This window comes from Pristis pectinata, chromosome 9 (genome assembly GCF_009764475.1).
Source record: "Pristis pectinata isolate sPriPec2 chromosome 9, sPriPec2.1.pri, whole genome shotgun sequence".
NCBI lineage: Eukaryota > Metazoa > Chordata > Chondrichthyes > Rhinopristiformes > Pristidae > Pristis > Pristis pectinata.
Genome location: NC_067413.1, coordinates 87,463,575 through 87,487,782, shown reverse-complemented (window position 1 = coordinate 87,487,782; position 24,208 = coordinate 87,463,575). Strand labels below are relative to the sequence as shown.

General features: G+C 39.6%; 1 protein-coding gene across 1 annotated transcript in view; it reads left to right on the top strand.

Moving 5' to 3' along the window:
• LOC127574061 (lethal(3)malignant brain tumor-like protein 4) overlaps window positions 1-24,208 on the top strand; it is a 238,484-nt gene that overhangs the window by 76,056 nt on the left and 138,220 nt on the right. Inside the window, exons 12-13 of the mRNA XM_052022685.1 lie at window positions 8,617-8,768; window positions 10,575-10,651. Of these exons, the coding sequence (XP_051878645.1) occupies window positions 8,617-8,768; window positions 10,575-10,651 (229 nt within the window). The remainder of the gene's footprint in view (window positions 1-8,616; window positions 8,769-10,574; window positions 10,652-24,208) is intronic.

Sequence of the window (24,208 nt, the reverse complement as noted above, 5' to 3'; positions counted from 1 at the left end):
TGTGTACCATAGCAGCAATACACACAAAATGCTGGAGGAACTCAGCAGCTCAGGCAGCATCTATGGTAGGAAATGAACAGTCAAGGTTTTGGGCCAAGACCCTTCATCAGGATAGAGGATGTTGTAACTGCAGGCATATCAACATTGCATCATAGAGTCATAGAATGCATACAAAGGGATGGAACCATTTCAGTTGCCAGCCCTGTGCTACACGGTAGATGCTGCTGTTCTCATTGTAGAAAAAAAATGACACAGCATTTTCTTGCCTACTGATCCAAATTTGTGAAGGAGAAAATGACAAAATACTAAAGACTGTGAAACCACTTCCCAATGGGTCAGTACAATGTCCCACTGAAGGGATTGGTGTTAACTTGCAGTCACAATCAATCAGGAAAAATCACTTCATCGGCACTCTGGTATTCCATCTTTAGCACTCAGTCTCTGAAACTGAGACATTATTGATTGGATGCATTTGAGGAAACTTTAAACATTGTAATTAGTCATGGATTCACATTTCATACTAATCTGTGATTAAGGGTCTGTTTCCATAGCTTCCCATTCTGGTGAGAAGCCTCCACCAGTCACTTTGCAAGGTGAGATATTTAACAGATGTTTGCACTTGATGGCATATGAGCATCAGCGGGGTGGAAACAGAGTATTTCTTATACACTCTGACCTGTTGAGAACTGCAGAGAGCGTCATCTTCCAAACATCCGAGTGCATGCCATTAGGAACATTGCTGCCAATAATTACCCCATGGGAAAATAAATAATTTATTATAATTGGTACAAAGACCAAGTACAAACAAAAAATGAAAAAAAAGCATTTATGTACTTAAAAATGCATTTACTTTTTTGAATAGGTAATCTTTACACCGGGTGTCTTGCACATTAAAACAACAGAAAATAGCATGTAGCAGAAGTAATTATCTCTAACTTAATATTCAGATAACATTAATAGAGATGTAACCAGGCATATGAAGCAAGCACCCATTTAAGGTGCACATTACTAGTCTGTTCAATCTGAACACTACAGAATACCAGCAGGTCAGGTCAGGCCAGTCCTTCAGCTGCTATATAAAAATCAGTTGGCTACACATGGTAATAGTGGGAGGCTCTTTAGCCCTTTAAATTTTCTCTTATCATTTAAGTAGATCATGATTAATTGTATCCATGGAAGGAGGATGTTGAGGACCTTTCCTCAGTACCAGGAAAGAGAGAAAACAAGTGAGTTTTAAGTTGCAGAGAAGATGGGGAGGATGGATAGGACAAAGGGATTATCTCTGATATGGCGAGACTGGGTTTGCACTGGTGAAGAGCTGTAAACAAGATCATTCTGTTAATGAGGTCAGTTATGGAGGGAGAACCTGATCAAAGGAACATAAAAGCTATGAAATCAGGGCAGTCATAGAGTGAGCACACAAAGGAACATTAAGTTGGCAAAATGCGGAGCTGTAGGAGAATCTGGCAGATTGGACAGTGCTAATGAAGAAAGAAAAACAGATCAGTATCAAAAATGGATTGGCCATTTCTGAAACAGAGAAACAGAAAAGTGTTATTTGAAGTTGTAAGATTCGATATCGAGTCCCCTCCCATTGTCCTTCAGCACTTCAAAACAAATGCAGTTCCAACAACCATTCCCCCTGTTATAGCATGTTCTCATGCAGCTGCAGGAGATGCTACATCTCTCCTTTTACCTTTTACCTTTTCCATTTGTATCATCCAGGGACCCAAACAGTCCTTCCAGGTGAAGCAAAGATTCATTTGTACTTTTAACAATTAAGTCTGTTGTATTTACAACATGGTCTCATTCATATTGAAGAAACCAACCACAAATGAAGTGGTTCCATGCGGAGCATCTGTGTTCAGTCCACAGGAGAGTACCCCAGCTTCCTGTTGCCTGACATTTCAGTTCTCCATTCCACTCCCACTCTGACCTATCTTTCTGTGACCACCTGCACTGTTATAACAAGGCCTTATGTCAGCTAGGGGAAGACCACTTCATCTTCCATCAGGGCATGTTGCAGCCTTGAGGATTCCAATTCAAATTCTACAACTTCCAGTAACTCACTTTCTCCCTTTCAGAAATGGTCAATACATTTGTGATACTGCCTGGGTTTCTCTCTCCATTAGCATAGTTGACCTGCTGGGTATGTCCTATGTTACTTAGTTGTTTGTTCTCCACTTCTAACTGCCCCCATCAACTGGATAACCTTGTTTACAGCTTAACCCCACAGCAAGCCTGGCCTCATTTTGTCAGAGATCTTCCCTTTGTCCTGTCCATCTCTCCCCTTCCCACTCCCTCTTCAACTTAAAATTAACTTGTTTTCTTTTTCCCAGTTCTGACGAAGGTTCTGACTAAGAACGTTTCTATTCCCACAAATGTTGTCTAACCTGCTGAGGATTTCTAGCATCTGCAGCTTTTTGTTTTTCATTGTTGATTGTCAGTCAACTTGTTTGCTCACTGTTATTCCACACATTGTAAGGCACATAAAATTAACAAATACCTTTTGCTCTCAATCTTAACTTTACATATTATCCAGCTGCAGAGATAATTAAAGGAGAGAATCCCAACATCCCAGTCTTTTCTATGAGAACCTGCACCTGATGTCAGCTAAACAGTTGGTATGAGTGAGCATAAAGAAATGAACATGTTTATCTCAAACATCATTGTGATTGGTGCGTGATTATCTATCCTGCCAAGTTCTTTTCACCATCACAATGAAGGAAGACATTTTACGTTTAGCTGGTTATCAAAAAAGGTTGCTACAGGGGTCATAAGATCATGGGAGAGTTCCACATGACTAGGCATTCGATCTGCCTTAACTCATCTGCACAGAAAGAGTCCAGTTTCACCATCAAAATGTGTAACTATTTCTTAAATAATTCCAAGTGTTCCACTTTTAGCTCTTTTTATGTGTTGACTACTCTTTTTTCAAAATACTTTGATATTAATCACAAATTTGTTGTTTACTTGTCTGAACCTTGTATCTTGCCCATAAGAACAGCTGTATGCTTGATCCTGTCCCATCAATCACTAAGATCATGAAAGATCTGTGATCTAACTGTGATCTTGAATTCAGAATTGGTTTACCCATGGAGGACTGAAGGTAGTGATGGAAGGGTGTTATTCTGGCTGGAGGTCTGAACCAGTGGTGTTCTACAGGGATCGGTATTTGTGATACATATAAATGACTTGGATGAAAATGTAGATGGGTGGGTTAGTAAATTTGCAGATGACACAAAGATTGGTGCAGTTTTGGACAGTGTACAGAGCTGACGAAGGTTACAGCAGATTATAGATCAGTTACAGATATGGGCAGAGAAATGGCAGATGGAGTTTAATCCAAGCAAGTCTGAAGTGTTGCACTTTGGGCGATCAATGCAAGGGGAAAGTATACAATTAATGGCAGGACCCTTAACAGCATTGATGTACAGAAGGATTTTGGGGTCCAAGTTCGTAGCTCACTGAAAGTGGCTATGCAAGTAGGTGGTAAAGAAGACATATGGAATGCTTGCCTTCATTGGTCAGGGGATTGAATATAAGAATAAGGAAGTAATATTGCAGGTATATGAAACTTTGGTTAGGCTACACTTGGAGCATTGTGTGCAATTCTGGTTGCCCCATTACAGGAAGGATATGGAGGCTTTGGAAAGGCTGCAGAAGAGATTTATCAGGATGCTGTCTGAATTAGAGGGTCTGAGCTATAAGGAGAGGTTGGACAAATTTGTGTTGCTTTCTGTGGAGTGTCGGAGGCTGAGGGGAGACCTATATCTCTTTAGTCACCTGGAGCTTTTTTCTCACACAACTAAAGTACTTGACCCTGAGAGCATAAGAGTTCTACATTACTCTAAGCTCTTTTTGAAAAAAAAATCTTCCACTAATCTACCCCATAGTATAGGAAAGGTAGGACTTAGCACTATTTAACATTTGATATTTCCCAAAGATTACTTCATAATTACCTTATTTTAAAAGGGAAAACCACAAGAGTTTTCAGTAGTTGTCCTAATAACTCAGTGCTTTGATGCTCAGAATCACTATTGTGACTTTTCCACTGCTTTCATTATGAATTGGCAGTTGGAATTGTGTATGCACTGTTATTGTAATTTGGGTAGCTTTGCAGTTTAGACAGGATTTTTTATGATCAATCCCATGTCAGGAATAGTGTTGATTTCAATGATTTTGCTGGCAAGATGCCGGATGCACTACAGAAAGAACACTTAGATTTAGTTTGTATTTGCCGAATTTTACAGCAAGTTACAAGACAAGTAAATGCATGCAAGATAAAGAATTGAATTTCTATCATGAGTTTAAAAAAAGAAATTTTAACAGAAATAAATATAAATTCTTGCTGTTTATGCATAATTGAAATTCAAATGTGGGAGCATACTACAACAGCAAATATCAACAATCCTATTTTTAAAAAAAGCAGTTTAAAGTACATGGTAGATCTAAAGTCAAACAAGATTCTAAATATACTCAGCAGGTATGTTTTAATTTTTATTTCCAGTATCTATAATGCTTTGCTTTTCCCTTGATGTTGAAGAAATTAACAAAAAATATTCTGGATTTTTGGGGTCTGGAATGCAATCTGAAAAAAAATCAATTCAAAGACACAATTTTCAATAACTTTAAGTTGTAGTATAGGGGTGGATGATTTTATGACAAAGGAATGCATTAAAAACAGAGCTCAAAAGCATTTGAAGCTCAGGTCTGGGGCCTGAAAACTAGTGATCCCAATCCACTTCCTTGCCATTATCAGAGAGTGGACTTAAGTGCCTGTCAGAATTCCTACTGTTTGGCAATTTAATGTGCTTAAGTGGAACAGTGCTATAGGTGGAATACCTGCTACATAGGAGGCAGGATCTGAGTGGTGTTGATAGAAAGGCTAGCTAAATGCTATCTAAGTACTAAAGACCTGTTACTAAAGACAACATTTTGCATCATAATTCTGCCCTTTTATTTGTGAATCTCATTCCTTTAGAACAGCTTTTTGCTTTTGCCTGGAAATCATTCAGAAATCTGGGCCGGGTTCGAGGATCATATTTCTAAAAAGCAGTGTGGTTTTGTGTCACTTGAATTGCTTGAGCACAGCAGAGGAGGGGTTTGTGCAAATTTTGACGAGTGGCACTGCTTCGCCATGACTGCTTCAGCTACCATCTGGAATAATGATGTCAGTATGAAGTAACATCTCCTTTGTCCATGGACAAAGCACAATACAGTCAGAGGAAATGCAATGAACTCTGGAACCTCCCAAGTTACTATATGTACCGGTTCGATGATAATAATGCTGGTTAGTTGGCAGTCCCTTGGAAATTGAAGCAGAAAGATGTAAAAGCAATGGAGTTGTCATAGTGGGGACTTTTAAGATCCCCCCTATTGATTAGAATGGTCTTATGTGAATACCCTAGATGGGGTGGAATTATCAAAGTGAGTTCTTTTGAGCCAATTCATAGATAGTCAAGATGGGGCTATCCTGGACCTAATTTTGGGAAATGAAGCAGGGCAAACTGTGGAAGTGTCAATGGAGGAGCACTTTGGGGATCTGTAAATTTCAAGGTAGTTATGGAAAGGGGTGAGGATGGTCTGGAAGTTAACAGATTGGGGGAAGGCTGATTTCAATAACACAAGACAGGACCTGACAAAAGTAGATTGGGAGCAGCTGCTTGAGGCACAACATCCAACAAGTGAGAGTCTTTTAAAAGTGTAGCAGTGAGAGTTCAGGACCAACATGTTTCCCTAAGAGTTAAAGGCAAATATGCCAAGATTAGGGAAAGTTGACAAGGGATATTGAGGGTTTGATAAATGAAAAAAGGACACATATGGCAGGTACAAGTGACTTAAAATATGAGGGACCCTTGAGGAAGTTTCAAGAGTTTGGGAGAATACTTAAGAAGGGAAATTTGGAGGAGGAAAAGGGGCCATGAAATTTCAGACAAGGTTAAGGAGAATCCCAGGGCATTGTCTAAATCTATAAGGAGTAAAAGGGTAACCAAGTAAAGAGTAGGGATCAAAGGTGCAACCTGTGCAAGGATGTAGGTGAGGTCTTAAATGAGTACTTCTTGTTTGTATTCACTAAGGAAAAAGTCATAGTAGATTGAGAGTTCAGGAAGAGGGATGATTATATTGGAGAGCATATTAGTATTAAGATGGAGGAGGTGTTATACAGTATATCTTGGTGCAAATAAAGGTGAATAAATCCTCAAGGCCTGATGTATCTCAGGCTGCTATGGGAGGCAAGGGAGGAGATTGAAATCTGATGGAGATTTTTTCATCTATGCTTGCCACAGGTGAGGTGTCAGATGACTGGAGGATAGAAACTGTGGTACCTTTATTCTAAAAGGGTAACATGGATAAGCCAGGTAACTACAAGTCAATAAGACTTACCTCAGTGGTAAGGAAATTATTGGAAAAAAACTCTAAGGGACAGGATTTATTTACACTTGGAAGGGTAGGGATTAATAAGGAGACGCAAGAGATTCTGCAGATGCTGGAATCTGGAGCAATGTACACAAAATGCTGGAGGAACTTAGCAGGTCAGGCAGCATCTATGGAGGGAAATATACAGTCGACATTTCGGGTAGAGACCCTTCATCGGGACTGGAAAGGAAGAGGGCAGAAGCCAGAATAAGAAAGTTGGAGAGGTGGAGGAGCACAGGCTGGCAGGTGATAGGTGAGTCCAGGTGAGATGGGGAAGGTAGGTGGGTGGGATTGATTGATTAGGGATAGTCAGCTTAGTTTTGCTCATGGGAAATCCTGTCTCAGTAATTTGATTGAATTTTTTTAAAGATATTTTAGCTAAGCATATTGATGAGGGCAGTGTGGTAGATGTTGTCTACAAGGTCCTGCATGGTAGACTGATCCAAAAGGTTACAACCCATGGGATCGAAGACAAGCTGGAAAATTGGATCCAAAATTGGCTTGGTAATAGGAAGCAGAGAATGGTGGTAAGGTTTTGGTTTTCTGATTGGAAGTCTGTAACCAAAGATGTACCACAATGTTCAGAGCTGGGACCCTTGACATTTGTGATATGCATTAACAAATTGGTATGAGTGTAAGAGATATGATTACTATGTTTGTAGATGACACAAAACATTGTTGTGTTCTAGATAGCAAGGAGGATTGCCGTAGCTCATAGGATGATATTGACCAGCTGGAAACTGACTGAAGCAATGGCAGATGGAATATAATCCTGACAGTGGGAAGTGATGCATTTTGGAAGGTCAAATAAGTATAGCACATACACAGTAAATGATAGAGCGCTATGTAGTGTTTGAACAGCAGGACCTTGGGGTCCAAGTTCATAGATCCCTGAAGGTGGCAACACAGGTAGATAGGATGGTGAAGAAGGCATTGGAATACGTCTTTTTCCGATGTGGAACAAATACAATAGCAGGGATGTCAATGTTACCACTTCATGAAACATTGGTTAGATCACTACTGGAGTATTGTATGCACTTCTAGTTGCCACACTATAGGCAGGATGTGATTATACTGGAGAGGGTGAAGGTGCTAAAAAGATTCACCAGGGTATTGCCTGGATTGGAGCATATTGGTTGTAAGAAGAGATTGGATAGGCAAGGCTTGTTTTCCATGGAACAGAGGAAACTGAGACTTGATAGAGGTTAAAAAAAATATGGTGGATGGATAGGGTAGACAGTAAGGATCTTTTTCTCTGGACGGTGCTGTCTAAAACAAGAGGGCATAGGTTTAAGCTTAGAGGTATGAGGTTTAGTGGGGATCTGAGGGGCAACTTTTTCACACAGAGAATGGTTGGAATCTGGAACACACTGCCTGAGGAGGTGGTGGAGGCAAGTACTCTCCCAACATTTAAGAAGAATCTGGGCAAGCACTTGAATTGATAAGGCATAGAAAGCTGCAGGCCAGGAGCAGGTAAATGGGACTAATATGGATAAATACAATGATTGGCATGGACATGGTGGGGCAAAGGGCCTCTTTCTATGCTCTATGACTGTATGGCTCTGTGACAAAGTGATTTATTTTGGTCAAATACTTTTCTTGCATATCAAAAAATGGTAAAATCAATTTTAATTTTTTGTCAGATAATCCTAAATTCATGGTAGTGGACTAACACTTACTGATATCATCAAAGGATTTAGAAAGTGAGGTGGAGCATTTGTGTACTTGATTTGATGATTGTTCTTTTGCAAAAAAATGAGATTATCATGTTGCATTGAAACAGAACTATAAATGGAGAATTATCCCTGTTCTACCCGTGTCTGTGTGGGTTTCCTCTGGGTGCTCTGGTTTCCTCCCACATTCCAAAGACGTACAGGTTAGGAAGTTGTGGGTGTGCTATGTTGGAGCCGGAAGCGTGGTGACACTTGCAGGCTGCCCCCAGAACACTCCATGCAAAAGGTGCATTTCACTGTGTGTTTTGATGTACATGTGAGTAATCAAGATATCTTATGATCTATAGAAATAAAGTTCCATTGGAGACAGCTTTGTCGAGCTTCCTAACTATGCAGGTTGACTGACATATGTTTCTAAATATCAAACAGCATGTTTTGTCAAGGATGCATTATGTAACTACTTTAGAACATCAAACTACCATTTTCAGTTGCTCTTACAAATAACGTTATCTGTTTCTCACAGACAATTACTCCTTCAGGATTTCGAATAGGAATGAAACTGGAGGCGGTTGACAGAAAGAATCCCTCCCTGATATGTGTTGCAACAGTCACAGATATAATAGACAATCGTTTTTTGGTGCATTTTGATAACTGGGATGACACATATGATTACTGGTGAGAATTCTTGGTACTGTATTACCATATAGAATTTAGATACATTAGTCCAGAAATTCTGATAGTCTTTGAACTTTGATGAGGTGTGTCTTCTGCCTGGTTAAAGGTGACAGTGTGGCAGGCGCGGTAGTGTAGCAGTTAGCGTAACACTATTACAGTGCCAGCGATTGGGGTTCAATTCCAGCCACTGTCTGTAAGGAGTTTGTACGTTCTCCTCATGTCTGCGTGGGTTTCCTCCGGGTGCTCCGGTTTTCTCCCACATTCTAAAGACGTACGGGTTAGGAAGTTGTGGGCATGCTGTGTTGGTGCCGGAAGCGTGGCGACACTTGCGGGCTGCCCCCAGAACATTCTATGCAAAAGATGCATTTCACTGTGTGTTTCGATTGACATGTGACTAATAAAGATATCTTACGTGTTGCAGGATCAGTCAGTTAAAATAAACAGAGGCATGTTGGGAATATTGAAATAATGCTTCAACAGAAGGCACATGAATGATAGAAAAATGGAGGGCTATGTGGGAGGGAAGGGTTAGATAGATCTTAGAGCAGGATAAAATGTCAGCACAACATCGTTGGCTGAAGGGCCTGTGCTGTGCTGTAATGTTCTATGTTCTAACAGTGCTGTTATGCTGTATGTGATTAAGGTCAAAAATGGGTGAAGACGGTGCGCATACTTATATTGATGGGGAATAGGAGAAGGAGGGAGTGAGATCAGAAAGAATGAGGTGAGCTGGGACTGCCGGAGGGTTGCTGGATATATAGGGAAATGCATGAAGGAAAAGGGAGAATTAAGATACAGCAACAGGTAGAAAACATCTTGCAGCAACCAGGGGCAGTGACGGAAGTTAGGTGACAGGATGGCAGACAGTTCAAAACAAAGAGCTGCAGAATACATAGAATCACAAGTATTCCTGCCATCATTGCACCCTCTCCCATGCCACCCACTTCTAAACTCTTTCCACTACTCCCTATTCCACATCACATTCCTTCACAAGTACAATGCCAATTTTTCATCCATTGGCTTCGATGATGTTCCCACCAGCCTATGGTGAAAGGTAATGCAGACATTGTTAACTCAGGTTTGGGAGATGAAATGACTCAGGTTTTGAGTTGAAAAATCAGGTGGGGACATGCATCTACCCGTTATTCTGCTCACCTGAACTTGCACATGGATATGTTAAGGATGTGATTGCACAGAAGAGAGTACAGATGAAATTCACTAGAATGTTGCTCGGGATAGAGTGTTTCAGCTATGAGTTTCCTTGAAGTGGAGAAAGCTGAGGGGCAAAGATAAGGCAGAGAGTGAGAAAGTTTTAGCTTAAGGGGTAGGAGATTCAGAGGTGATGAAGAAGAATATTTTCACCTATAATATTCTGGAACACACTTATTGAGGAGGTGGTGGAGGCAGAAACTCATGCAACATTTAAGAAGTATTCCACTAGAAATGCTGTGGTGTAGAAGACAATGAACTGAGTACTGGAAAATGGAATTAGTATAGATGGGTACTTAATGGCTGGCAATGACACAGTGGGCCAAAGGTCCTGTTTCAGTGTTGTATGACTTTATGATAAGAGTGAGCTGATGTTTCAGCTAAATTTTATAATAATTATTAGTCTCATCCATTTTCCAGTGTGATTGGTAATAATGGTAACTACTGGTGACTTCTACCAAAATGTATAATTTAATTCAAGCAGATATAATCCCCATGGATCTGATCTGTGCCACAACTGTGCCATTTTTGTAGGCTATAGTTAATTAATTTGCTTAATATTTTTATTTACTAATGTGATAATTGCCTGTTTGATAGGTGTGATGCTAGTAGCCCATATATTCACCCAGTGGGCTGGTGTCAGGAACATGGCAAACTACTTACTCCTCCTCAAGGTTGGTGAGTCAATATACTTCTTAGATCAGTACCATTTTGTGGAATTGGGTTAATTCTGGTCTGGAAGAACTGCAAAAGCATAAGAGTTGTTCAGTTCCTCTGCATGGTTATTATTTATTTAGTTCTTTACAGATTTACATTTCTGGCAAAATGAGTACAAATGACAGCTGTTATGCAGAAATTATTCTTTCATTAATTCAACAAAGTATTTTTCATACTTTGAATGTTTATATGTTTGAATTTAAAAAAGAACATAATTGCCAAGTACAGCTCAGTAGAGGAGTGACTATACCTAAACGTATTCATTTTCGAGGCTATGGTAACATCCAGTGCAGTTGCTTGAGTGAATCAAGTAACTTTTTTCTTGTTGCTTTGCCTGTTGTCTGTAATCCTATCCTCCTTCGGACTTCCAGTAAGCTCTCTTTTGCGCACCAGTCCTTGTTACTGGTGCTGACTAGTGCCGGAGGTTTCCTCGCTTATAAACTTCTCTGCCTTGCTCTCAAACAAAGCTGGGTCTCAGTTTCTGCTTTGGTGCGTGACGTTGCCTTGTCAGAAAAGGGTTAGCGTGACAAAAAGAGGCTGGCCAAAAGCCAATGAGACACATCATAGTGCAGCTCTGATTGGTTAAGATGTGTGTTTGTGGATTGCTCAGAGTTTTATGAAAGGGTGGAAATAACTGTCAATGACTCTGATCACTGAAGAGTGTACCTTTCAGTTGCCTTTCCCTGTTGGCTTTTGAAGGACTATTGATCTTAAGCAGTTGGTGGTCAAGCTTTGGCACATCATGTGTTTGGAATTTTTTCTTTTAGTAATATATTTTCTTCTATCGTAGAGATGAGAGGGTTGCAAAGATATAGTAAATCAACTCAATGTGCCAGTAGAGCATTTGGTCGATTGTGGGAAAAGTTATTTGAAGCAATTCCTCAGACTGGCACCAAACTCATACTCCACCAGGCAATAGTGAACCCAGACCTCCTATTTCTTCTTAGACCTGGACCACACAGTAGATATCTCAAGGTACTGAAAAAATATCACCAGTGTTGTATCTACAAAATCCTCCAAATTCAGTGGAAGCATAAGCAAACCAATGTCAGCATCCTCTTCCAGACCAACATCCCCTGTGCTGGGGCCCCTGTTACTCTCAGTTGGCTATGTTGCACTGGCCACATCATTCATAAGCCGCACACCAGGCTCCAAAACAAACACAATATTCCAAGTTCTCTCATGGGAAGAGATTATCAGGCAAATGGCTAAAAAGATTCAAGGATTTGCTCAAAGCTTCCTTGAAGAAGTGCAACATCCCCACTTAACCCACTCAGAATGGAGAAGGAGCATTCACAATGACATAAAGAACCTCATGGTCATACATCAGGAGCACACAGAAGCCCAGAGCAAATGCTGGAAGGAGCATACCACCTCTCAAACAATCCATCCACATACCCTAACAGGCACCTCCTGCCCCTTCTGTGGGGGTCTGTGGTTCCCACATTGGCTTCATCAGTTACCTCAGAACCCAAAGTGGAAGTAAGTCGTCCTCCATCCCAAGGGACTACTTTAGAAGAAGAAGAGACGAGAAAAGAAAGGAAGAAACTGATATGGGTAAAGACAGAAAGGAATACAAAATACAAATTGAGAGATAATCAAAAGATAGGGGTAGAGGTTAATAAAATAATAAAAGGTCAAAATTAAAAGTTCTGTATCTGAATGAACATGGCATTTAAAACAAAATATGTGACTAATAAAGAAATCTTATAAATGAAGTCACACATAGAAACAAGTAAGTATGATCTGACAGCCATGGATTATGAAGGGCGTATGATTACTAAGGAAGGATGGCAATCAGGGTATAAGTGAAGGAGTGGCTCTGCTAATTACTGATAGTGTTAGGTCATCCCTTCCTATTGTGTGAGGCTTGGGTAACCAGGATACAGAAATTGTCTGAGTGGAGATAAATAATAAAGGAAACAAGTTGTTTGTCTGGGTAAAATATGCCTCCCACCTTCCCCCCCAATGGTAACCACAAAGTAGGATGGCATATAAAGGAAGAAATAGTAGGAGTTTGTCAAAAAGATATAGAGATAATTCAGTGGGATGTTAATCTCTATAGTTTAGAAAAGTCAGATGGGCACATGAAGAGGAGTTCCTAGAGCATCTTTGGGATAGTTTCTTCAACCACATGTTCTGGAGGTCAGAAAACAGATACACCAAACCTAGTGTGTGCATCGAGATGGGATTAATTAATTACCATCTCATGAAGACTCCCTGAAGTTGCAGTGATCATAATATGATTGAACTTTACATTCAGATTAAGGCTGAGAAGGAGGGGTCCAAGTTTAGTGTTTAAACCTAAATAAGGACAATGATGAGATCATGAAAGCAGAGCTTAGGAAAGTGAACTGGCAAACTAAGTTAAGGATGTTTTCAGTCAAGATGCAGTGGCAGACATTTGAGAGGATCCTTCAGTGAGAAGGAAAAAATCCAAGGACAGAACTTTAAAAAAAAGCTTGTATCAAACTGAAAGAAAAAAACATATAATCGCACAAAACTTGGAGAGAATATTAAGCAAACATCACAAATGAATAAGAAACCAATAAGGAAGGAAAAACTAGTGTCTAAGATAAAACTAGCCAGAAATATAAAAACAGAAAGCAAGAGTTTCCATAAAGAGTTGATGAAAGAACAGAATTAACAAAGTGAGGCTTGGTCCTACAGAAAGCACATCTGGAGAATTAAGATTGAAAAACACGTACTTCGCATCAGTATTCTGTGAAGTAACATTCCAGAAATAGCTGTAAATCAAGAATTGGAAGGGAGAAAGAAACTCACAAATATTAGAACCATTAGAGCAGTGGTTCTGAGCAAATTGTTGGAACTGGGCCAACAAGTCTCTGGGTTCTAATGGACTTAATCTTCCGGTTTCAAAAGAAGTAGCAAGAGATTTTTTTTTAGTTTTTTGCATTGGTTTTAATTTTCCAAAATTTACTTGATTCAGGGAATATACTGTTTGATAGGAAAATAGCAAATGTAACCTCTTTATTCAAAAAGTTAGGGAAACCACAAGAAACTACTAGCCCATTAGCTTAACATCTGTCATTGAGGAAATATTAGAAATTATTATTAAATGTTATAGCAGGGCACTTAGAAAAGTTGAAGGTAATCAGGCAAGGTAGACATGGTTTTGTTGACAGGAAATCATATTTGTAACTTGTGATGAGGAGAAAGGGGAACCAATGGATGCACCTTAGATTTCCAGATGGCATTTGATAAGGTATTCCATCAAAGATGACCATGGAAAATAAAAACTCATAGTGTAGGAGGTAACATGTTGGTGTGGTTAGAAATTTGGCAGGCTAATGAGAAATAGAGGGTAAGCTAAATGGGTCTTTTCCTGGTTAGAAAGAAGTAAATAGTGATGTGCCACAGGATCAGTGGTGGGATTTCAACCTTTTGCAGTTCATATAAATAACTTGAAGGTACAGTTGCTAAATTTGCTGATGACACAAAAATAGGTAGGAAAGTAAGTTGTGAAGAGAACATAAGGAAGCTGCATATGAATATATAAGTGGTGGACAAGGATCTGGCAAATGGAGTATAATGTAGGAAATTGTGTCAGAAAAAATAAAAAGAGAAGTATGTAATCTAAATGGTGAGAGATTACAGACCTCTGAAGTGCAAATTTTCAAAAGGCTTGTGTGCAGGTGCAGCAAGTAATTTGGAAAACTAACAATGTTATTGCTTATGGCATGGGGAATTGAATACAAAGATAAGGAGAATACAAAAAACTGTACATGTTGAAAATCTGACAAAAAAGATAGAAAATGCTGGAAATACTCAGCAGATCAAGTGGAAAGAGAGGGTTCATGTTTCAGGTTGAATATCCTTTGTCAGAACTGGGAAAGAGCAAAAACAATCTGGTTTTCTGTTAGTGAAACAAAGGACTGCAGATGCTGGAATCTAGAAGGGCCCTGACCCGAAACATTGACTGTCTGCTTTTCTCCACAGATGCTGCCCGGCCTGCTGAGTTCCTCCAGCATTATATTGGTTTTATGTTGCAGAGAGACTGGAGGAGGGGTGGATAGGAAAACTCTCTTTCTAAGGCGAGGCCAGAGTTTCCATGGGAATAAGTTGTAAACGAGGTCACTCACTTTATTGGTTAATGGTGGTAGAGAAAATCTGAACAAAGGAATACAAAAACTATGAAATAAAGACAGTTAAAGAGTAGAAAACAAAGGAACATTAAAAAAAGCAAAATGCAGAGCTATAGGACATATGGGCAGGTCAGGCTGTGCTAATGGAAAGAGAAAAATTCAGCCTGTATCACATTTGGATTGGTCAATTCCCCTTTGATCATTTCAGAAGGACTGTTCCTTATGCAACTACCTGGTCTGCTCTACTGTCTCCATCAGGCACTCCCCTCTTTATGGTGTTTTCCCATGTAACTTCAAGCGATTCAACACCTGTCCTGCTACCTCTTTGCTTTCGACCAGCCAAAGACCAAATAGTCTTTCTGGTTGATGCACTTGCACTTCTAATCTGGTGTGCTGCATTCGGTATTCAAAATCTAATCCTCTGCATTGGAGAAACAAAACATAGATTGGGTGATTGCTTTGTGGAGCACTTGTGTTCAGGCTGCAAGGGTGACCCTGAGTTTCTGGTTGCCTGCCACTTTAATTCTCCATCCCAGTCCCACACTGACCTGTCAATCTGTGGCCTGTAATAACAAGGCCCGATGTAAGCTTAAGGAACAGCACTTTATCTGTTGTCTGGGCACGTTGCAGCTGTACGGATTTGATATCAAATTCTATAATTTCAAGTACTCTAATTGCCCCCATTTCATAGCTTTTATGCTCCTTTGTTCAGATTCTCTCTCTCTAACTGCCTCCATTAACCCATTGTCCAGATGTCCTAGTTTACAGTTTATCTCCATGGCAACACTGCCCTCTTATCCCTCCCCCACCCTCTCTGCAACTTAAAGACAACTTCTTTCTCTCTTTCCTGGTTCTGACAACGTCTTTGATTTGGTACCTTCTGCTTCTCTTTCCACAGATGCTATTTCACTTGCCAAGTCTAGCATTTTCTGTTTCTACAAAAGTAAGGATGTTATGCTCTGTTATATGGGGCACTGCTGATACCTTACCTTGATTACTGTGTATAGCTTTGATCTGTTTATGTAAAGAAGAATGTTATGTTGAAGCAGTTCAGAAAAGGTTCAGTAGACTAATACCTGCAATGGACTGATTATCTTGTGAGGAAAATTTGGACAGGCCTAGGTTTGTTTCCAAAGAAAAGTTAGAGGGGGGGACTTGAGTGAAACATACAAGATCCTAAGGAGTCTTGACAAGATTGACATGGAGCAGATGTTTCCTCTTCTGGAGAATCGAGAATTTGGCATTGGTGTTTAAAAACAAGAGGTTGCCTATATTAGATAGAGTTAAGGCATGATTTTTTTTTCCTCTGAGGCTCATCAGTCTTCAAAGCTGTCTTCCTGAAAGGCAGCAGAAGCAGAAATATTGAATATAGATTTTTAATAGGTAAGGGTTTAAGGGTTAACATGGGGTGATGGGAATGCAGAGTTGAGGTTAAAATCGGAACAGTCATGACCTTATTGAATGGTTGAGCAGACACAAGTGCCTACTCTCCTAATTTCTGTTTATCGAGCTAGTGAGTGTCATGTATAATGGAAACTTCAGATCTGGATCTTCACTTCTTTCAATGGGATACAGAGAGTAAAGACCCAGCTGCTGATCATGATGATGTTGAATTGAAAGCTGGCATATGGAACATAAGCAAGCAAGGAGCCATGAGTGAGGCTGATGATTCTAAGCAGGCTTGAAAGTTTGACATGAATGGCTGCACTGAAAAAAAAAAGCCAGTTTTGAAATGTGCATGAGAATCAATATAGTATAGACGTGGTGGACAGAGAAGTATGCGATCAAGGGAATTGTTGCAGCCTTTCTACCCTTGTGAGATAACTGAATGCTTCTAACACTGGATCCAGATCCAGGTCCAGAAGTGAGATATTTGGATATTAATCTCTTCCAGTGCTTGATGCACCTGAAAGCTTGACTGCCATTCAATTTCCTTGTTGTAACATCACAACAAAATTCTTGGAGAAGGGAAGGTAACCTGCTTAAGCCCTCCTGAATCAATTTCACTGGATATTGGAAGCATCAAAAAATTAGGCAAGTTAGTCAGATAAGTTAATGAAGACATTTTTGTGGTGATATTAAGAAAGAAAAGGTATAATTGTGAAGGGAAGCCCAGACTTCTCACAGAATAATCTTGTTGGTGGTTGTCTCCTACCATAATCCTCTGGGGTCCATCTGAACCTGTCAGGGTGGGGTCAAAATGAGTAAAGGCTCACAGAGCAGCACAGTCCAGAACTTAATCAAAAATTTATTATGACTGAGAAATTGCCGCAAATAAAACTATATAAATATATACACTGCAAATAAGTTGTAAAATGAAGCTGCCAAAAAGTATGATGTAAGATGCCTCAATGCTCTATACCTTGCACTGTTTTGACCCTTGCCTGCAACTCTGGTTTCTACTTGCATGGATTTCTCTTTAACTTTGACTCCGAGCACAACTCACTCCAGCGATCACTTGAATTAATCAGTATCCAAATATATAGATTGATCAGCCTTGTCCCATAGTACCCTTGCAAGCTGTCCTTCAACTTTAAGCATTATTTTCTCCAGTTCTGTATAATTCTAAACCTTAACTTACCCTAGCAGTCACAAAGAGGAATGTGTTTCACATGCATATGATCACTCTAACCTTCAGCTTCCTGCAAGTTGCTGAAGTTTCTCCTGAACTTTCCTTATTTTATAATATGAAAGTCGCACCCATGACAGTCTGATTGACGTAGCCCCCCCACTTGATTGTACCATCTCCATCTTGTTAGTTACAAGTCTATGAACTGTTTGATAGCAAATGCTTGATGCTTCTTCATTAGCACAACAAAAATGCTTTAATGGAGAAAAGCCTGATCTTACCAACATTTTGAAATCAGGCTGACTGGGTTTTACTTCAGTGATGATTCTGATGTTGCCATTTCCAGCTGTTGTGGACAGAGGCAATCATGCCAACACCACCTCTTTTTACATGTTGACTAGTAATACTTTGTTTGACAATCACACACAGGGGTTCAGAGAAGAACACACACGGTTAAATTCGAATTGCTTCCTGTTTGCATTTGTACGAACAGTTTCTTCAGCATTTCGTCTCAGTTCACAGTCAGTTTAAAAAGATTCCTGACGGCATGCTGGAATGGAAATTTTGGTTGATCTTTAGTCAGCTCAGTTCACTCTACATATCCTATGTTCCCCTCTGTGCATAATTAACTCTATCTTTTATTACTCTTGTGTTACTCTGCTTATTGCATGTGGCAGTGGGAATAATCCTGAGTTTACTGGCATCAGAGTTCTGCATTTCAATCTGTTTTCTAATTGCTGAAACATTTTCTCCCAGGCCCCTGTTTAATTTCTTCGTGCATTTTAGGTTTCAACATGATCTACACTCCTTCTACACACAATCAAATCAACAAAGTATCCTGGACCTTCCTCAAAGCCTTAGCAGCTCACATCATGAACTTCACTTACAGACTGCAAATAATAAGCAATTTATTAGCTTGTCTCAGTAATCTCCCACACATTGAGATGAGGAGTGCTTGGCAGGGATCTTGTCCAGCTTTCTGTAATGTTTTTGGGCTTATTACAGATGCCTACGTGGAACCAATAATTAAATTTGGTCATGTCCTTTAACATCCACAGAAATTGTCTTTCAGTACCCTTTATCTGTTGCATGGTATCTGAATATCATCTTATTTTGACAGAAACTGGATATCTGTATTTTAAGCTTGAACATGCATCAGAAGCTTGCCTGAATTATTAAGCTGCAGCCCAGAGTCCAATGTTAGTCCCCGGCCGCTGGTGATCTCAGCATATGGATATCAGGATTGTGCACAAAAACTGGCACAGACCAAAATATCCTCCATACTTTTAGTTTGCCAGGCAGCAGTCTAAGTTCACAGTTGGTGAGGCACTGTCAGCTCAGTTTTTAAGGTGCGTGGTAGGAAAATCATACATAATACAGAGTATCAGGGAAGTCACATGGTGCAATCAATTCATTTCAGTTTGCATTGTAAAAAAATCAAACTCCTCAGGAATGGGAATGGAGATTGACGTAACACAAAAGAGGTTGTTTCGTTCTCTTTTATAGCCTACCAATATTGTACCCATTCTTTCCTTGGTTGGTTTCTTGATGCCTAGACAGACTTTGCTTGTGCCTTTTTTCCCCACAACAAGTTTCTCTCCGTTGATCGATAGGTTTTACTAGGTTGCTAATAGCAAGCTGCCAGATTTTGTCCTGAATGTTTAGTTCCCTGCAGGCTAAATGACTATCTCAAGCAGAAATTTGTTGAATGAATACAGAAAACCAACCCAGTTTTGTGCTGTTAAGAGCAACTATCCCTTTCTCAACATTTTACTATAAACATAAAATCATGTTCTCATTCTTTTTTTTTGTTTAAAGTGGCTGAATAGTTCCAAAATGTTATCACCTTTCCCTTTTAGCTAGAAACAGCAAGAAGTAAATTAAAGTTGTAGGTGCCACCAGGCATTGGGTTTTTGTAAGGTAGCCAAGCTATGTAGGCTGCAAGGTAGTTTGGGTTAAAGAGAGAAGACTCTCCAATATGTTTTCTTTAAGTGAGGTAACTCACTTATGTCAGGAACGTGCTCAATAATTTGGACCAGATTTGGTGGCTAGAAATAGCAGGAAGGTTATCATGCTCACTGTTATTAAGGAGCAAGTCAGACAGCCTATGCAATTATATGTGGAAGGCAAGAGGTTAAAGTTTGATCTGATCAGAAACTGCACAGTTTGAAATTGCTGTCTTTACATGATAAACATTCACTAAACATGCAGGAAAGTTAGGACTTCCCATGCAGAGCTAAATGAACTTTAACAGGGTAGTTAGTTTAATTTCTGCTAAACAGCATCTCCGCTACTGAAAACTAATGTGAGAAGTCTCATTCCTTCAGATTTCACTTATTTTTGGAGATGTTACAAAATTTTTGAGTTTTTTTTAGCTTTCTATCCGTCATCTCCCTCATTACTATATTTAAATTAACTATTTACTATTCACTCCTAAAACTAGACCCAACAGTGTAAAACTCAGATTACTAAACCCTGTTTTTTTGGGGTTATGTGTATCCTAAGAGTTCTAAAATGATTTTGGCTGTTGATTTTATATAATTATGGAAAGAACTATTATGGACACAATATCGGTTGGGCAGCATCTACCCCCTTGTGGTTAGCTCCTTTGACCTCTGGTTGTTTAGGACATTGTCTTGCAGAGGAGAGTGGTAAGTAATTGTCAAGCAATGCCTGAAATGATATGGGAGTCATGACTGAATGAAGACTAGAGGCATGCAGTTGCTGAATGTATGTGGGAAGATTTGAATACTGATTGATAAAAATAATTGATAACTGAGTTATGGAAGTATGGTGAATTGAGCCATGTCGGAGATTAGTTGTGTAGTTGAATAACCTGGTAATTGATCATGTATTCATTAACCTTAACAACAGGTGTGGTCATCGGCCTGTTCGGATTGCTACAACCCTGTCCTCTCTACATTTCCCCTGACAATGACATCTAAGATTTTCCAGTCCCACAGCCGCCTTACTGTGTATCTGGAGGAACACAAGGCACCACTGTAATACCAGAAAACTTTGGAGACATTCTCTTCCATGTTGTGACATTCTTAAATTGTTCCCAGGTCAGATTTAATTGTAGAGTAGTTCCCTGTACCTGTTCCACAATGTAGCTGTGTTTGAAAGTTGCAGACAATCTTTAAACAACTTAAACTGGACCAAACTATTCATCATATTGCCTGCCTGCTGCAACATTTAGCCAGTGACCAGGAGCAACCAATGCTGACTGATACTGCAATCATGAAAATGAATAGGAAGCATGAACTTGGTGTATTGCCTATATTCTGCTCTGTGTATGTAGGTTAATCACACATCCACATGCCTATTTTTTGGGTAATTGAGTTTAGCATGTCTTAATAACTATTGTCGATCTGATTATTTTGGGAAGCACACTAGTTCCAGATCCCCTGTAGAGGGCATTGTGCTATTTTTGATTTCTAATAACTATCTATCACAAACACCCATAAGTGGCATGTAAGTGAGTGCAAGTGTAATGAAAGGCTAGCATCTTCACCACTGGTCACACAATCTGGGCTTCATTTTGCTGATTGAGTTTAGTTCTGCCTTTTCACTCATTGCAATAACATCTGTTTGAACTGGTGCTTTCACTTATAGTAATGGCAAAAATATCCTTATGAAAGTAAACATAATACATGTTTCAGAAAACATGGGAATACCATTGCTGTGTTTCAGGTTTAATTGTTGGCGTGTTGGTATCAACTTCCATAAAAATAAGATTTACAAACCACTTACAGGAGAGGTCATGATGTTACATTTGCATGGGACCTATAACAGATATGAATTTGTAACTGATTTGAAAGCTTGAAGTTGCTTGCTCCTTAAGTTTGGTCCTTACACTTGATCCACAAATGCCATTTCTGTAGCACTGCCTGTAAAATCAACATGCATCAATCATATAGCTGGTCGTTTAGACGAATTCATTGTGTGCACACCTTAGATTAAAGTATCACAAGAGTTCCATTTGTAAGCTGAAGTTGAAAAGCTTGCCATGTTGTATGTGTTATCTAATTCAATTATCATGAGCTTGTCTGAGTGCTTTGCATGTTTTATGTGGAGATCAGCTAACTTGTCACAGAAAATTGTTTCTGGACATGTATTTTGACTATCTACCATTTTAGCTACTGACAAAAAGTAAACTTCTGACAATGCAGTAATATAAAACAAAAACATAAAATGCTGGAGACAGCATCTGTGGAGAAACCATCCAAGCAAATGTAGATTTCAGAAACATATCTTTTTCCAAATTGTCCTTTTGAATGTTTCCACCATTTTTTATATTTAGTATACAGACTTTATTGTTGCTTTTATCTCATTTTCTTTTCTCATTTGTTCTATTGTATTCTGGTTTCGGTGTTCTGGCAGTTCAGTTTTTCTACCATTTTCTCTCAGATGCTATGATTTGGAATGCTGTTCAGTTACTTTCTGAAGTGTCTTTCCCAAATACTGCTCAAAATGTCAACCGAAATAAATACTGACCTCATTATGTATTTTGTTTTGCTGCTACATTTACACTTGGCTCCTGTGATATAAAGCTCTAATTGTTCATCCCTAAACTGGGGACCTGATAATAGGCAACTTGCATGATTTGAGATTCCTTTAAATAAGGAATTACTCCAAATCATATAAATTGTGGAGGCCCTTGCAGAGATTTTTGCTTCATCTCTGGCCACAGGTGAGGTTCTGGAGAACTGGAGAGTAGCTAATGTGGTACCATTGTCTAAAAAGAGTAGCAAAAACATGCCAGGAAACTGCAGGCCAGTGAGTCTGACATTGGTGGTGGGTAAATTGCTAGAGGGGATTCTGAGGGACAGGATATAACAACATTTGGATAGGCGGTCTGATTCGGGACAGTCAGCATGGCTTTGTGCGTGGGAAGTCGTGTCTGACAAATCTCTTGAAGTTCTTCGAGGAGGTAACCAAGAGGGTAGATGAGAGTAGGGCAGTGGATCTTGTCTGTATGGACGTTAACAAGGCCTTTACAAGGTCCCTCATGGCAGGCTGGTCTGGAAGGTTAGATCACATGGGATCCAGGGGGAGATAGCTGATTGGGTTCATAACTGGCTCAGTGGTAGCAAGCAGAGGGTGATGGTCAAGAGTTGTTTCTCAGACTGGTGAGCCACAGGGGTTGGTGCTGGAACCTTTGTTGTTTGTAACTTATTAAACGATTTGGATGTGAATGTACAAGGCACGGTTGGTAAGTTTGCGGATGATACTAAAATATGTGGTGTTGTAGTGTAGGAGGATATAAAAAATTACAGGGGGATCTTGATCAGCTAGGTATGTAGGCTGAGGATTGGCAAATGGCTTTCAATTCAGATAAATATGAGGTACTTCATTTTGGGAGATCAAACCAGGGTAGGACTTATACAGTGAATGGTAGGACTGTTATGGAACAGAGGGACCTAAGACTGCAAACACATAGTTCGCTGAAAGCGGTGTCACAGGTAGATAGGGTGGTGAAGAAGGCATTTGGCACGCTGGCCTTCATCAGTCAGGGCACTGAGTACAGGAAGATATGATGCAGTTATATAAGATGTTGGTGAGGCCACACTTGGAGTATTGTGTACAGTTTTAATCACCCTGTTATGGGAACTAGAAAGAGTACAGGAAAGATTTACCAGGATGTTGCCTGGACTTGGGGGCCTGAGTTACAAGGAGAGGTTGCGTAGACTAGGACTTTATTTGCTGGAACATAGAAGATTGAGGGGTGACCTGATAGAGGTATATAAGATCATGAAGGGCATTGACAGGCTGAAAGCACATAGTCTTTTTCCCAGGGAGGAGGTGCTAAAAACAAGAGGGCATAGGCTTAAGATCAGAGGCAAGAGATTTAGAAGGGACATCAGGGGCAGCTACTTCACGCAAAAGTTGGTGCATATTTGAAACGAGCTGCTAGAAATAGTGGTTGAGGCAGACACATGAGCAACATTTAAAAGCCATCTAGATAAGTACATGGATAGGAAGGGTTTAGAGGGCTATAGGCCAAACGCAGGCAGATGGGACTAGTTCGCTGGGCATGGACGAGTTGGGCCAAAGGGCCTGTTTTCATGCTGTGTGACTCTGACTCTAACTTGCAGCAACGGCTGCGATGTAGATCTTAGTGTGACCTCTGTCAAAGTATAGACCAAGAAAAATGTAACCTGTTAAAGCTATTACAGGCACTGGAGTGAAGGGTACAAGTCATTCTGAGTGACAAAAGTGCTGAGTTCATTATTCAAATGAGAACTTATGTTTGTTTAAATTTGGCATGAGATTATCAGTAAGGTCATCAGTAATTAGAAGAAATATATAATTTAAATGAATACTATTCATCTCGGATTGCCAAGGGCTAGATCTTATCCTTCATCTTTTTTAATGCTAGAAACTGTGTTTGTGTGTTTTTACCAAGTTACAAATAATTACTTTCCAAGTTAATATAACTTAGATTTAATGAAATGTAACCAAACTGAAGAATAAGCTCTTTTCACTGAACACTAATTCTTTTTTGTGAAGTTGATCTGTTTTATCTCCCCTATTTGTTTATATTTGATGAGCTGACAGCATTTCATGTTAAATGCAGAAAGTGCATCAAAATGCACATTTAAAATATGATAATACTGAAGCATAAGCAAAAATATTTTGATGTTTGAAAATGGCATTTTTGTTTGCACACTAGTGTGTGCTTTTTTTGTTACACTCAAACTGCTTTAGTCACTTAAGAAAGCAACATATCAGTTCTTTCTTCCGGGGATTTCTTCTAATGATCATTGCTTAGACTTTTAATTCATTTGATTTAATTATATGCTAGATTACTCATTTAAATGCCATTTGAAATGATT